The sequence below is a fragment of the Musca autumnalis genome, unplaced genomic scaffold (genome assembly GCF_047663935.1).
Source record: "Musca autumnalis isolate F117 unplaced genomic scaffold, ASM4766393v1 scaffold_5, whole genome shotgun sequence".
NCBI classification, from domain to species: domain Eukaryota; kingdom Metazoa; phylum Arthropoda; class Insecta; order Diptera; family Muscidae; genus Musca; species Musca autumnalis.
Genome location: NW_027412088.1, coordinates 19,653,233 through 19,670,436, shown reverse-complemented (window position 1 = coordinate 19,670,436; position 17,204 = coordinate 19,653,233). Strand labels below are relative to the sequence as shown.

The following is a 17,204-nucleotide window of genomic DNA, read 5'->3' as shown; positions in this document are numbered from 1 at the left end:
TTCTGAAATTTGGAATGAGGGTAACTGATGGAGGGTTAGAAAGATGTACCAAAGGGTTTTGGGAAATTCGACCTCTAAGTGTACGGAAAGTACTTAATTTAGTACCAATTGTATATTTTGAACGGGTTTAGAAACTTGGAATTTGGTATGGAAATGAAGGTTGGGAAGTGGTGTTTAGAAAAGGAAATTGTTTGTGAAATTCGTACTCATGTGTACGAAAAGAACACGTTGGATTTGTGTGAAAGGATAGAGCTGGAAATCTGAAATTTGGAATTAAGATTACTGAGGTATAGGGGTAGTTTTGGAAATTTGTACTTATGTGTACGAAAAGTACTAAATTTAGTACAACTTGGATTTGGATGAACGGATAGAGCTAGAAACCTGAAATTTAGAATTAAGATTATTGACGGAGTATAGGATTGCGGTATGGGGGTAGTTTTCGAAATTTGTACTTATGTGTACGACAAGTTCTAAATGGTACTAAATTTTGTACAACTTGGATTTGGGTGAACGGATAGGGCTGGAAACTTGAAATTTTGAATTAAGATAATGTGTAAGTGCACGATTGATATATGGGGTAGTTTTAGTACTTATGTTTACGAAAAGTACTAAATGGTACTAAATTTGGTACAATTTGGATTACTTTTGGAGTGTAGGTTTGGAAATTCATACTTATGGGTACGGAAAGTTCTAAATATGGTAATATTTGGATTTGGATAGACCTGGAAACCTGAAATTTGGAATTAAGATTACTCATGGAGTGAAGGACTGAGGTAGTTTTGGAAATTCATACTTAAGGGTACGGAAAGTACTACATGGCACTTAATTTGGTACAATTTAGATTTGGGTGAACGGATAGAGCTGGAATCCTGAAATTTGGAATTAAGATTACTGTTGGATTGAGTTAGTGTTGGAAATTCGTACCTATTGGTACGGAAAGTACTAAATTTGGTACAATGGTACTAAATTTGGTACAATTTAAATTTAGGTGAACGGACAGAGCTGAAATTTTGAATTAGGATATCTACTGGGGTGTAGGATTGAGCAAGTTTTGGAAATTCGTACTTAGGGGGTATGAAAGTACTAAATGGTACTCAATTTGGATTTGGGTGCACGGATAGAGCTGTAACCCTGAAATCGGGAGTGGATGGAGTGAAACATTGAAATAGTTTTGGAAATTCATACTTATGGGTACGGAAAGTACTAAATGTACTAAATTTGGTACAATTTTGATTTGGGTAAACAGACAGAGTTGGAATCCTGAAATTTATAATTACGGTTACTTATGGGGTGTAAGATTGAGGTAGTTTTGAAAATTCGTACTTATGGGTACGGAAAGTACTAAATGGTACTGACTTTGGTATATTTTAGATTTGGGTGAACGAATAGAGCTGGAATCCTGAAATTTGGAATTAAGATTACTGTTGGACTGTAGGATTGAGTTAGTCTTGGAAATTGTTACATATGCGTACGGAAAGTATTAAATGGTATTAAATTTGGTACAATTTAAATTTAGGTGGACCGATAGAACTGGAATCCTGAAATTTGGAATTAAGATTACTTAGGGAGTGTAGGATTGAGGTAGTTTCGGAAGTTCGTACTTATGGGTACGGAAAGTACTAAATTGTACTAAGTTTGGTACATTTTGTATTTGGGTGAACAGATAGAGCTGGAATTCTGAAATTTATAATTAGAATTACTTATGGAGTGTAGGATTGAGGTAGTTTTGGAAATTCGTACTTATGGGTACGGAAGTACTAAATGGTACTAAGTTTGGTACAATTTATATTTGGGTGAATGACTAGAGCAGAAATCCTGATATTTCGAGTTAAGGTTATTGTTGGAGTGTAGGGTTAAGGAAGTTTTGGAAATTCGTACTTATGGGTACGAAAATTGCTAAATGGTACTATAAATTTGGTTCAATTTGGATTTGAGTGAACGGAGAGAGCTGGAATCCTGAAATTTAGATTACTGTTGGAGTGTAGGACTGAGATAGTTTTGGAAGTTCGTATTTGTGGTAACGAAAGAGTTAAATGGCACAATTTAGTTTTGAGTGGACAGATAGGGTGGAATCCTGAAATTTGGAATTACTGTTGGAGATTGTTATTGAAATTCGTACTTTCATACGAAAAGTATTAATGGTATTATGAGTAGAGATGGAATTCGGAAATTTGGTATTATAGACCCTCTTGATGTGTAGGGTTGAGATATGGATGTGGTTGTGGATATACGTACAATAAGTGTACGAAAATTACAAAAAGGTAAGAATTTGGTTCAAATTGTTATTGTGTAAATTAGTTGAGCTGAAATTGTGAAATTCGGTATTACGTATACGTACTATGTATACGAAAAATACTAAATTGCGGTTGGGATTTAGTTTTGGATAAAAGGCGGTAGTTTTTTAACTTATACATATTATTAGTACGGAATTTGGACCAGTTTGGTGTTTCTTGAAGGGATAAAGGTGGAATTTCGAATTGTTGTATGAGGGATGGTGTTGGTGTTTAGATAAGGATTTTTTGAAATGCATACAAATTCTGAAATTATGCAGAGGGCTGGCTGACTTATTGAAAAATACGAAATGTATTAAATGGTATTAAAGTTGACGTTAGTGTAGCAATGAAGCTGGGATTATATTTTTAGTGTGTGAAAAGTACAAAATTGCAATAAATTTGGTATTGGGTTAAGGAATAGACGTGGAATTCTGGTATATTATTTATTTGTCAGGTTCATTGTTAAAAGAGGTCGTACAATAAATGTACTAGAAGTATTAAGTAATACTAAATATTGAAGCACTGGTATTGAGTGAATCGATAAATTATATTTGTTGTGACGATCCAACTTTAAATGTATGAAAGGTTTCTACATGTAATACCATAACATAACATATCGACGCCTCCAAACAATAGTATGCTAAGTCGACTTAGCATGTTTCCATGTTCTTCACATTTTTATATTTAACGTCCTTTAACTTAAATTCTGTCAAATTTTGGTAATGATCGGACAATCCGAACAGAAGTTATAAACAAATATTTACTTAGCCTAGTACTGAAGGTCAAAGAAATTCCCAAACTTTTAGAGCTTGTCCTGCAAAACTCGCTTTTCAGAATTAGCAAACTATTATTTGGAGGTGTCGAACGTCCTTTAACTTAAATTCTGTCTAATTTTGGTAATGATCGGTCAATCCGAACAGAAGTTGTAAACAAATATTGACTTAGCATAGTACTGAAGTTCAAAAAATTTTCCAAACTTTGAGAGCTTCTCCTGCAAAACTCACTTTTTAGACTTAGCATACTATTATTTGGAGGTGTCGATATGAGCTAAGGTTCTGGATTCTAAAAATTTTACTGAATGTTTCTATGTTAACACGAATTCGGTTTCTAAATAATGTAATAATTTTTCCACAAACATCCCAGACGGGACAAGGGAGACTTCTCTCATATCAATGAGTGCATCCCGTTTCATATTAGCTCAGTGATATGGGACCTACTGTTTATCGCCGAGTCCAAACGGCGTGGCTTACGACACCACTTGTAGATAAGTTTTACATGCTGAAATACTCTGGAAATGTCGCCAACATTACTGAGGGGTATTTTACCACCGTTGAAAATTTGATGTTGCCAGACCGGGGAATCGATCGGTTTTCTACATCACAAATTCCAAAATTCGGTTGGAAAATGTGGATAAAATTTTCAAAATACCCATATCGTTCTAATAAAACATGGACTGAAATTTAAAATGTAGGCCGCTGTTGAAGTGTAGAGGTCTTTTTTTTGAGATTCGAACAAAACGTGTACGAACAGTACTTGAACGAAATTAAATGTCAATTCAAATAGGTATTAGTACATAAAATGTTTCAGTGTTCACCATATTAAATATTGTTTATTTGAATATTATTCCTTTTCCGCATACGAAGTAGCGGGCATTTTGCTAGTATATATATATATAATTTGTGAAGAGTGCAGTTTAAGACATGTCCATAAATCGTTTTGCTTCTTTAACAATTTCTATTCGCGGTCTCCATTACAACAGTACACGTTTTTCTGGTAAAGTCCACAATTCACGAGAAAATAGTCCGAAGGGTTTAAAATACCCATGTGTCGTGACTGGAGCGAGTGGTAACTCTCGAAGAAGATCGTCATTGTGCACCATGACAATGTTAGCTCTCACACATTGATTCAAACCAGCGCATTTTTTACCGAACAAAACATAGAATTGATGGGCCATCCGCACTACAGCCCTGACTTGGAACCCAATGTCTTCACTTGATTCTAGAGTTTGGGAATTCCCGACTTTTTTTCATTCCCGGGAAATCGGGAATACAAATTTCTTATTCCCGGGAACCCGGGAATTCCCGGGACTATGAGAAATCGAGTTTGTGGGGCATAGACGTGACAGGGAGCAAACATAAAGGAAATAAATACTCCTTATATGTATATTTGTATCATAAGTTACCTTATTGGAACAATATGGAAAAATATTAAACGATACGCCAAAATCTTGAAAGTACCAATACATCATATATGGCAGCTGTTCAAGCCAACCAATTCTTCCTGACTAATTTGCGGAGAGTATAGCTTTGTTCCTTTACTTTTTTAATAGTAAAAGTAGCAAAAGAGAGAAATTCTCTCTTCTATCAGACAACTGTGAAAATTGCTCTCACGTAACAAGTTTTTCACAAAAGTAAAGAAACGGAAAAATAGTAGATCTGGCAGCAATGGCAAAAAACAAACGTGACTGCTTAAAAAAAAAATAACAAACAAAATAAATTTCACAGTTTTTTATTTTTTATTTCACTGGTTTAAATTTTTTTATTTTATTTCATTTTATTTTGCTTTGACAAAACGCGTAGTTTTCTTTTTTCCTTTTGCCTTAATTGTCAAATAAATGTCAAATCAGCAGTTTGACAGATTTTCCACTTTTTACACAACGAAATTTGTCGAGCAGAAAGTAGTAAAAGAGAAAGCCATTTTGGCTCTCTCTCACTCTCTTAAAAATTGCTTCCAGTTTTACTACATGGTAAAACATGAAGAAACTTTAACGTAAAGGAACAAAGCTTATATAAATTGCTGTTTCCCACGACCATCATCGCAAAGGCTTCCTTCTTATCAAAGAGTGCTGTGCGACTCTATTTTTTAGGTCAATGATATGGGGAGTTCTTTTTATGGTTCGAAGGGCGTGTCGATCATAGAATAAATCCGTTGATAATAGATTTTTACAAGGTTGACCTTTTGTGTACAAAGCTTTACAATTGCCACCGTGGGCACCAAAGATACATACATACTATAGTTATTACTGACTTCCATTCCTAATATACACGATTTACCACTTGCACATTATACAGATTTTAATATTACATACAATAATTTTGGAGAAAACAACAATTCGGATCGATCACAGAGTTTATATCTTAGCAAATTAATATACTTCAAGAATGCCATTAATAAAAATGTGGACTAGAACAACAAGGAAATGGCTCCAAGAAGTTCAGAATTATTGAGGTTATACAGACTTCGAATTCCAGAAAGAACAATAATTATTGAGAGGACCAAAATGTATGTACTTTACACGAATTATCGCGATTTTTACTATGGACCCTAAATTTGTTACAAATGATCGGGAATTACGAATTATCGGGACATGAATAATCGCTATTCCACTATATTTTCAACATTAAATAACTATAAGAGAAATAATATAATACTTATATACGAAAAATACAAATACCCGTATTCCCGGGAATTTCAAAAAAAAATTTCCCGGGAAATCCCGTCCGAAAAAAATCGAGAATTCCCGGGAAATCCCGGGTCGGAAATTCCCGACCAGAAACTCTACTTGATTCCCGCACATCAAGAAAAAAGGCGTGGTCAACGATCTTCGTCGCCAAAAGATGCTGTTGAAGCGTCCAAAAACTATATTTTGAAAAATCGGAGTGGAAAAAGTGCTTTAATAACACTGTGCAGCTTTTTTTGGGGGTGGAAAATTGGTGTGTGTAGGAAATTTTCGCCATAGGTCAAGTTTCTGAGATAACGCTTGATGATCTTTTTGATTTTCCCCCTATAATGCCTGAGAAAATAGCTTTATATCTCTGTTTGGCGTTATTGCAGCTTCGTTTTGAAATTACATTTCTTATGTTAAATTGAATGGCGAATCTTTTCGTAGAATATTTCATCCTTGTAATTCAATTCTTTTCATTTCCTTCTGTATCTTTATTTCTTGAACCGTTGTAAAAGTACCACAAGATGAGATTTTTCAGCAACCAAATATTCTACAAAAATCAGAAGATTTTATGTACGGTTCTCATTCGCATCTAATCAATATTGTCCCGTTTTCATTGTCCTTTTTGACCTTTAATCATTTTGGTTCAGAAATAAACTTTGTTTTGTTTTTCTGTATATTCGTCATTGTTTACACTGACGGGGCAGAGATAATTCCTTTTGGGGATGAAAGCCCTTGGTGAGTATATAAAGAATTCCGAGTTATAGCGTGATGAAGTTTCTGCTGAAGGCCCTGTAAGGCATCTGAAATTCGTGTTATATCTTTGTTAACTGTTGTTTTAGCTTATTTATGAGATGTCATGTCTTCAGTCAAATCGACCTTCTAACTCGCTTCCTTCAATGTCCTTTTCGTCCCTTATTTGAAGAACCGCTATAAAAGTACCACAAGATGACGTTTTTCAGCTTCGAAATGTTCTGCAAGAATGTTGCTCAGAAAATTTTAGGTACTACTCTCATTGACAACTAAACGATATTGGCGCCAAGGGCTTTCATCTCCAAAACGAATTATCTCTGCCCCAGATTTTCACCTCCATTTTGTGTCACAGTCAGTGTTCGAAAATAAACACTATTGTATCGTACCGTACCGTTCTGTACCGTACCAAGGTGGATAGGTACACTACGATAGTGTACCGCTCCGGAACACAAACACTAAAAAATATTTTAGTGATACTGTACCGGAACACAACGATGATCGTAGTGTACCGCATGCCGGAGCACTAAAAATCGTAGTGCTCCGACTGCGGAGGACTAAAAATCGTAGTGTTCCGACTGCGGAGCACTAAAAATTTTAGTGTTCCGACTGCCGGAGCACTAAAAATCGTAGTGCTCCGACTGCGGAGAACTAAAAATTTTAGTGTTCCGACTGCCGGATCACTAAAAATCATAGTGCACCACATGTTGGAACACTAAAAAATAATAAAGGTGTTATGTTTTCTTAGGAAAATTAAATATTTGGTTAAATTTGATCAAATAGAAATTAAGATAAACTGTTACATCCATGTATGTTTAAATTAGTTAAACACATTGCGAAATTTGGTCAAAATTATGAAAAAACAATATTTAGTTTTTTGTGGAATGAAGCACAAAGATCGTCGTGCCGGAGCACTAAAAATCGTTTTGGACCACGGTTTGAAACTATAAGGTAATGAACCATACATGAATTTATTATGATTTCTGAGGAAATTAAATATTTATATATATTTTTTTAATAAATAAAAATTAAAAGAAAATGTGAAAAATATCTGATTTGGTTTTTGGACAATGGAGCACTAAAAATCGTAGTGTTCGTCTGCGGAACACTAAAAATTTTAGTGATCCGGCAGTCGGAACACTACGATTTTTAGTGCTCCGCAGCCGAACACAACGATTTTTATTTTTCCATTGTTTCGATTTTTAGATATCCGGCAGTCGGAGCACTAACATTTTTAGTTATCCGGCAGTCGGAACACTACGACTTTCAGTGCTCCGCAGTCGAACACTACGATTTTTATTGTTCCATTGTTTCGATTTTTAGAGATCCGGCAGTCGGAACACAAACATTTTTAGTTATCCGGCAGTCGGAACACTACGATTTTTAGTGATCCGGCAGTCGGAACGCTACGATTTTTAGTGCTCCGCAGCCGAACACTACGATTTTTATTGATCCATTGTCCAAAAATCAAATCAGGCGTTTTTCACGTGTTCTATTAAATTTTATTTTTTAATTTGTATTTATTAAAAAAATTATAAATTATTAAATTTTCCTCACAAATCATAATAAACTCACGTATTCACAGTCAGAGCACTACAATTTGTAGTGCGCCATTGTACAACAACCGAATCAATGTTTTTCATATTTTCTACTTAAGTTCCCAACGTTATTAATTAATATGTATACATACATGGATTTAAGAGGTGTATCTGAGTTTTTATGTCTTAATTTGTACTTATCTCAAAAATTATAAATATTTAATTTTCCTCGCAAATCATAATAAACTCGTGTGTGGTACATTATCATTACGTTATGCTTTAGTGTTCTTACATGTGGTACACAACGATTTTTTAGTGCTCCGACTGCGGAACACTACGATTTTTAGTGCTCCGACTGCGGATCACTACGATTTTTAGTGTTCCGACTGCGGAGCACTACGATTTTTAGTGCTCCGACTGCGGAGCACTACGATTTTTAGTGTTCCGACTGCGGTACCCAACGTTTTTAGTGTACCAAAATGTGGTACACTACGTTTATCGTTGTGCTCCGGAACAGTATCACTAAAATGTTTTTTAGTGTTTGTGTTCCGGAACACTAATGCTAAAAATATTTTAGTGATACTGTACTCGGAGCGGTACACTATGTTAGTGTACTGTTTATTTTCGAACTCTGGTCACAGTGTTATTTATTGGTATGTATACATACGTACCATTTAGTTATTGCTTATGTAGACAAATGGGTTGATCCTAAAATATTTATCACAAAATGTTTGGACCAAATCGATTGATCATTTGAAGTGTTATCGTGTAAATCAACCAGTCTGACAGACGGACTGAAACGTATTTTGTCCTATCCAAAACCATTATTAGTTCAATGGGACACATTTTTATAACCTCAGCCTTTAGGCTAAATAAGTTTTATAAACACTTTGATACGACCAAAATTGTACCTCATCGATATAATAGTTGTAGACTGCCAGTATGTTTTTTCTTTTTTCACAGATGCCATCTAGACGCCCATCTATCGCAGTTGAAGAACGTTGGCTGCCTCGACAAACCAGGGTTGTTTTGAATAAAATATGTTCGGGATGTCGCAGCCCGCACTATTTCTATAGGACAAGAATTGATAACACCATGCGGAACATACCCAGCATACAACTGCCCTGCTCAACTTACTCGACTATTTATTTATTTATTTTTTTTTCAACTATTTTAAATAAAAATATCAACATTATGTTCTGCAGCTAGTTCATACAACTCTTTCATTTGGTGGGCCAGCTCACGATCCAAAACCTCACCACCTCTTGTCATGCAATCTTGAATGACTTCTTCATCCGATGGCTGTTGGGTCATCATTTCAGCGGGAGTTAGCTCCGTTGGCTCAACTAAGTCGGGTAAAAACCATGATGATATGTAGACCACATTCGGTAAACAACGAATGTATTCTTTGAGCAGGGAATCGAAGCTGTAAATAAAAATAGTATTTATGTGAGTCGATAAGATATAGAGAGACCTACAAACCTTAAATAATCAGGTACTGGTATTTTGGCATATTCCTCAAATGACTCACCCAACTGTCGGCAATATGCTTCAAATATTTCTTTAAAATGCTCATGGCGCACCTTGGCAAAGTTTGAAAAACCCAGGAAGGTTGTTAAATCAATCATAGGGGATGCCACACGTAGGGTCTGCAAATCGTACATCATTACCTCTGTGGGTTGTAAAGGATCATCGTCCTGATATTTATAGGCCACATTGTTACGCAAATAATCACCATGGCACAGGGTAACAAATGGTTCCTTGGGTTTTAGCACTTTCCTACCATATTCCGTGTGATTACTTACTAAATTGTCAAATTTTTGTAAAAATTCTTCCGGCACATGATTCTGATACTGTTTCGTGGCCTTAATGATACGTTTTCTGCCACTATCGAATTTCAGCAATATTTGAGGATGATTAATTTCGTTGGCATAACGGGATTCCAGTAGACCCTCTGTAAGTTCGTTGAATTTATCTTCATTTGTAATTTTCAAAGCAAACCCGGCTGCATGGAATTTTGCCAAATATTTGACAGCCAATAATGTGTGTTCCAACGAAAGATTGACTCGGTCTTTGGTTACCCTCCACCCGAGGCTTCCAAAATCACTGGTTATAAGAGTGCCAGCATTCGTTTGTAAATTGCCATAATAAAATTTGACCACATTTAAGTTCGACTTGGCAAAATCTTCAATGGCGGGTAAGATTTTTTCATATCCCAAAATGTCATTGGTAAACAGGGCTTTGAAGTTAATGACATCAAATAATTGCTGAGGTATTTGTGGAGTTTTCTGTAATGACCACAAAAGAAAAGTGTCAAAACATTTTAAGAGTGGTTGAAGAAATATTGTTAACGTTTAACATCTTTCGTGGAGAGAACATCTTCTGCAGGTCTTCTATAGACAAAAGACCTACCAGAGGTGTTTAATAGAGGTTTCAGAAAGGCTCCATAGAAGAAATCTTTCTTTCAGGAAGGGTCCATAGTAGGACAATTTCTTTCAAAAAGGGTCCATAGAAGCACCCTTTTTTTCAGGAAGGCTCCACAGAAGCGCCTTACCTTTCAGGAAGAGTCTATAGAAGCACCCTTTCTTTCAGAAAGGGTCTATAGAAGCACCATTTCTTTCAGAAAGGCTCCATAGAAGCATCCTTTTTAAGAAAGGGTCCATAGAAGCACCCTTTTTTCAGAAAAAGTCCACCGAATCAGTTTTTATTTCAGGAAGGGTTCATATTAGGACACTTTCTTTCAAAAAGGGTCAATAGAAGCACCCATTCTTTAATGAAGGGTACATAGTATCACTTTTTCTTTCAGGAAGGGTCCATAGAAGCATTCTTGCTTTCAGAGAGGTTCCATACAATCAATTTTTTTTCAGGAAGAGTCCATAGAAGCACCGTTGATTTCAGAAAGGGCCCATAGAAGTACATTTCTTTCAGAAGTGGTCCATAGAAGCACCCTTTCTTTCCGAAAGGGTCCATAGAAGCACCGTTGATTTCAGAGAAGGTCCACAGAAGCATTCTTTCTTTCAGAAAGGGTCCATAGAAGCACCCTTTCTTTCAGAAGTGGTTCATAGAAGCACGTTTTGTTAAAGAAGTGGTCCATAGAAGCACCCTTTCTTTCAGGAAGGTTCCATAGAAGCACCCTTTCTTCCAGAAAGGGTCCCTAGAAGCACTCTTTCTTCCCCAAGAGTCCATAGAAGCACCTCTTCTTTCGCAAAGGATCCATAGAAGCACCTTTCTTTTAGAAAGGAAGCACCCTTTCATTCAGAAAGGAAGCACCCTTTCATTCAGAAAGCGTCCATATAAGCACCCTTTCTTTCAGGAAGGGTCCATAGAAGCACCCTTTCTTTCATCAAGGGTCCATAGAAGCACTCTTTCTTTCAGGAAGTGTCCATAGAAGCCCCCTTTCTTTCAAAAGGGGTCCACAGAAGTACCCTTTCTTTCAAAAGGGGTCCACAGAAGTACCCTTTCTTTCATAAAGAGTCCATATAAGCACCCTTTCCTTCAGGAAGGGTCCATGGAAGCACCCTTTCTTTTAGAAAGGGTCCATAGAAACACCCTTTCTTCCAGGAAGGGTCCATAGAAGCACCGTTTCTTTCAGGAAGGGTCCATGGAAGCACCCTTTCTTTTAGAAAGGGTCCATAGAAACACCCATTCTTCCAGGAAGGGTCCATAGAAGCACCCTTTCTTCCAGGAAGGGCCCATAGAAGCACTCTTTCTTCCCCAAGAGTCCATAGAAGCACCCTTTCTTTCAGAAAGGGTCCATAGAAGCACTCTTTCTTTCAGGAAAGGTCCATAGAAGCACCCCTTCTTTCGCAAAGGGTCCATAGAAGCACCTTTCTTTTAGAAAGGGTCCATAGAAGCACCCTTTCTTTCAGAAAGGAAGCACCCTTTCTTTCAGAAAGCGTCCATATAAGCACCCTTTCATTTAGGAAGGGTCCATAGAAGCTCTCGTTCTTTCAGGAAGGGTCCATAGAAGCACTCTTTCTTCCACAAAGAGTCCATATAAGCACCCTTTCTTCCAAAAGGGGTCCATAGAAGTACCCTTTATTTCACAAATAGTCCATATAAGCACCCTTTCTTTCAGGAAGGATCCATAGAAGCACCCTTTCTTTCAGGAAGGGTCCATTGAAGCACCCTTCCTTTCAAAAATGGTCCATAGAAGTACCCTCTCTTTTAAAAAAGTGGCCATAGAAGCACCCTTTCGTTCAGGAAGTGTCCATAGAAGCACCCTTTCTTTCAGAAAGGAAGCACCCTTTTTCAGAAAAGAAGCACCCTTTCTTTCAGAAAGCGTCCATAAAAGTACCGTTTCCTTCAAAAGTGGTCCTTAGAAGCACCCTTTCTTTTAGACAGGGTCCATAGAATTACTCTTTCTTTCAGGAAGGTTCCATAGAAGCACCCTTTCTTTCATAGAATAGAAGCTCCCTTTCTTTCAAAAGGGGTCCACAGAAGTGCCCTTTCTTTCACAAAGAGTCCATATAAGCACCCTTTCTTCCAGGAAGGATCCATAGAAGCGCCCTTTCTTTCAGGAAGGGTCCATAGAAGCACCCTTTCTTCCAGGAAGGATCCATAGAAGCACCCTTTCTTTCAGAAAGGAAGCACCCTTTCTTTCAGGAAGGGTCCATAGAAGCACCCTTTCTTCCAGGAAGGGTCCATAGAAGCACTCTTTTTTTCCCCAAGAGTCCATATAAGCATCCTTTCTTTCAGGAAGGGTCTATAGAAGCACTCTTTCTTTCAGGAAAGGTCCATAGAAGCACCCCTTCTTTCGCAAAGGGTCCATAGAAGCACCTTTCTTTCAGAAAGGAAGCACCCTTTCTTTCAAAAAGGAAGCACCCTTTCTTTCAGTAGTGGTCCATAGAAGTACCCTTTCTTTCAGAAGTGGTCCATAGAAGCACCATTTCCTTCATAAGTGGTCCTTAGATGCACCCTTTCTTTCAGACAGGGTCCATAGAATTACTCTTTCTTTCAGAAGTGGTCCATAGATAAACCCTTCATTTGAGAAGGGGTCCATAGAAGTACCCTTTCTTTCAGAAGTGGTCCACAGAAGTACCCTTTCTTTCAGAAGTGGTCCATAGAACCACACTTTCTTTCAGGAAAAGTCCATAGAAGCACCCTTTCTTTCAGAAAAAGTCCATAGAAGCACCCTTTCTTTCAGAAAGAGTCCATAGAAGCACCCCTTCTTTCAGAAAAAGTCCATAGAAGCACGCTTTCTTTCAGAATGGGTCCATGCAATTACCCTTTCTTTCAGGAAGGGTCCATAGAGACACCCTTTCTTTCAGAAGGGGTCCATAGAAGTACCCTTTCTTTCAGAAGTGGTCCACAGAAGTACCCTTTCTTTCAGAAGTGGTCCATGGAACCACACTTTCTTTCAGAAAAAGTCCATAGAGGCACCCTTTCTTTCAGAAAAAGTCCATAGAAGCACCCCTTCTTTCAGAAAAAGTCCATAGAAGCACCCTTTCTTTCAGAATGGGTCCATGCAAGTACCCTTTCTTTCAGGAAGGGTCCATGCAAGTACCATTTCTTTCAGGAAGGGTCCATGCAAGTACCCTTTCTATCAGGAAGGGTCCATAGAAGCAGCCTTTCTTCCAGAAAGCGTCTTTCAGAAAGGGTCCTGCTTTTGGTTTTCTATAGACTGAAACCCTTCTTCAGTTCTTCTATAGGCAGAAGACCTTCTTTACATTTTCAATAGACAGAAGATTATCCTCAGGTCTTCTATATACCAAGCACATTTTTAAGGCTTTTCTAGATCGAAAGGGAGAAAGTCTTCTGTTAACAGAACACCTGACAGACTTCTATTAACAGGAGACCTTGTTCAGGTATTTTATAGACCGAAGACCTTTTTAGGTCTTCCATAGGCCGAAGTGCTCTTCAGCTTTTCTATAGAGATACGACCTTCTTTAGATTTTTGTTAGACAGAAGACATTCTCCAAAGCCAGAAGAGTTTAGTCAGGTATTCACTAGAAGACATTTTTCACATTTTCACTACCTTTCGCAGGTCTTCTAGGGGGGCTGAAGGCATTCTACAAGTCTTCTATAGACATAAGACTTTCGTCTATAAACATGTTAATCCAGTCTTCTATAGACAAAATACCTTTCTACGTTCTTATATAAACTGAAGACATTTCCGGTGTTCTATAGGCGAATTACCATTCTCCGGTCTTTTGTAGATAGAAAACCTTCTTCAGGTCAATGTAGACAGGTCTTTAGGCGTTATATAGAAAGAAGACGTTCTTCAAATCTTCTATGCATGAAGACCATCTCCCGGCCTTGTATTGGCAGAATACATTTTCAGTTCTTCTACCGATAGAAGGCCTTTTTCAGATCTTCTATAGACAGAAACACTTGTTCAAGTCTTCTATAGGCAGACGACCTTCCTGACGCCTTCTTTATGTGTTCTATAGACATAGAATTTACTTTAGATTTTCTCTACACAGAAGACTTTCTCTATTCAGAAAACCTTCTTTATGTCTTCTATAGACAAAACGCATTCTTCGGATATTCTATATATAAACAAATTAGCTTCTTCAGGTCTGCAATAGACAAAAGAACTTCTCTAGATCTTCCATAGACAGAAGCCTCTCTTCAGGTCTTCTGTAGTCTAAAGACTTTCTTCTTGTATTCAATACACCGAAGACTTTCTCCAGGCCTTCTACCGACCGAACATTATCTATAGACCGAAAACTTACTTCTGGTTTTCTCTACCCCGAAAACATTCTTTGGGTCTTCTATAGACACAAGACCTTCTTTATGTCTTCTATAGACAGGAGACCTCTTTTAGGTTTTCTATAGGCGGAAAACCAGTCTTCTATAAACCGAAAGTTAGGTTTTTATATAGACAAAAGGCCTTCTTCAGGTCTTCTATAGACCGAAAACCTTTGTCAAATCTTCTATGGACCAAAAAACTCTTGAGGTCTTCTGTTAATAGAAGGCAGAAGATCATTTTCAGGTCTTCTATAGACAGAAGAAGTCCAGAAGTCCTTCTTCAAATTCAGAAAATCATTGAGAATATCAAATACGGATGAAATTGGTTCAAACGTTGCAATTTGTTATATTTCCTCAATGCTGTGATCAACTTCGAAGATGGACGTCATTGGTTTCCTACTTTGAGGATTCCCATGAATTTGTTGCTGTTGGCATTTTTTCCTGGGTAAGTATGGACTTGCTTATATAAAAATCCGAAAACTCTGGACAAACCCTACGACTAACATTTCTGGCAAAATTGATAAATCCCAAAATAGGTACCCGATTTGGTCCAAACATTGTACATTGTAATATTTCTTTTAAACCTATATTATGTGTGATGACAGACTTGACCTTTACTCGATTTTTTTATATTTACCTTAACAAATAAATGGATTTCATTTGTTACTCCCTTCAGGTCGTATACAATTTTCGTTCGATAACATCTCGTTAGCATAAATGCCTCTTCAATGCCAATAAAATCAATTGTTATATCCACAATTTGAAATTTCTCCAGATCTGCATCATCAATATCTGCGATCAGTTTACGTTCTTCCAATAATTTGGGTAAAATTTCATTTTTAAGCCATTCAATCTCCACATTAATTTCATTTGCTGGCGGCGTTGTCACCCCAATTAATGTTTGAATAAGAACAAAACAAGCCGGAACAGCAAGAACCCAAAGGAAACTTAAAGGTGTTTGCAGCGCTGTCCTTAAACTAAAGGCTACAGGATTGTTTGGTTTTTTACTAGCCGATGCCATCACGAAGAACGAAGGAGGGAAACGGTTTTTGTAGCGGTGACCATTAACTAAGAACTACTGGAAATTTTTTGCAAGAAGCGGCAATAGGTAATAAATTCAAATATTTGTTTGCGAGCACAGAAATAGTTAGCCGTTCTGAGATAAGCTCGCTTGATAGAAGAACGAGAGCTTGTTAAAGACATTTCCGAAAGATTAATATAAATCGTCAACATAAATGCCAAAAGTTCTAACTAACAAAATAATAATTATACAGGAGAAGCAAAAAACTTTATAAACTGAAACAAGTATGAACGACGTTAAGTTTGGCCGGGCCGAACTTGTTAAACACTCCACCACGAGTTGTATTGCAGTAAAATGGAATAATTAGTTTCTTTCGTGTATGAATTTCAGCAATTTCGGTAAAATAATGTTAGGCACCGTTCTATGGGGGCTATTTCAAAACGTCGATTTATACCGACACATTTCTGACGGAAAGTTTTTTAGACTCAAAGAAGACTAAATACCAAATTTCCTATATTTCAGTAAGAGAATGTAGCTAAAACTTAAAAAATACCGAAAATCAAGAAGTGCGCTTCTATGGCGATATAGGAAGACGTGGATATATACATACTGATAATACCCTTCTGGAATATTTTATAACCCCGTGGAAGACTAATTAACGAATTTCAGTCATTTCGGTGGGATATTGACGACACAACCTTTAGTATTACGAAAATCGGGAGGTACCGTTCTAAGGGGGGCTATATCGAAACGTGGACCTATACCGACGAATTTTAGTGGCAAATGGGGGCAATATGAAGGCGTGGACCTGTACAGACAAATTTCTGGGTAACAGTTTTATATCACCAACGAAGTCTTAATACAAAATTGCAGCCATTTTGGTGGAATATTAAAATCACAACCTTCAAAATACCGAAAATCGGGAGGTACCTTTTCATGGGGGCTATATGAAGGCGTGAACCTATACCGACAAATTTAAAGAGAAAATGTGAGTACCCCCAGCAAAGTCTAAATACCAAATTTCAGCTATTTCGGAGTAATATTTAGGCTACAACATTCAAAATACAGAAAATCGGGAGGTACCGTTATATGGGGGCTATATGAAGGCGTGGACCTAAAACGACAAGTTTAAAGGGGGAAATTTTGTACCCACAACAAAGGGTATATACCAAATGTCAGCCATCTCGGTGGAATATTGAGGCCACAACCTTCAAAATACCTAAAATCGGGAGGTACCGTTCAATGGGGACTTTATGAAGGCGTGGACCTATACCGACAAATTTAGAGGAGGGAAGTTTTATACCCCCAACAAAGACTAAATACCAAATTTCAGACATTTCGGAGGAATATTGAGGCCACAACCTTCAAAATACCGTCGGGAGGTACCGTTGTATGGGGGCTATATTAAGGCGTGAATCTATACCGACAAATTTAAAGAGGAAATTTGAGTACCCTCAACGAAGTCTAAATACCAAATTTCAGCT

The 17,204-nt window shown here is 37.3% G+C and overlaps 1 protein-coding gene across 1 annotated transcript; it reads right to left on the bottom strand.

The window, feature by feature from the left end:
• Positions 1–9,179: 9,179 nt before the first annotated feature.
• Positions 9,180–15,720, bottom strand: LOC141406212 (uncharacterized). Its single transcript, XM_073991410.1, has 3 exons — positions 15,337–15,720; positions 9,489–10,294; positions 9,180–9,432 (listed from the first exon to the last, which is right to left on the bottom strand). The coding sequence occupies exons 1-3, from the start codon at positions 15,718–15,720 to the stop codon at positions 9,180–9,182; spliced, it is 1,443 nt and encodes a 480-aa protein (XP_073847511.1).
• Positions 15,721–17,204: the final 1,484 nt, after the last annotated feature.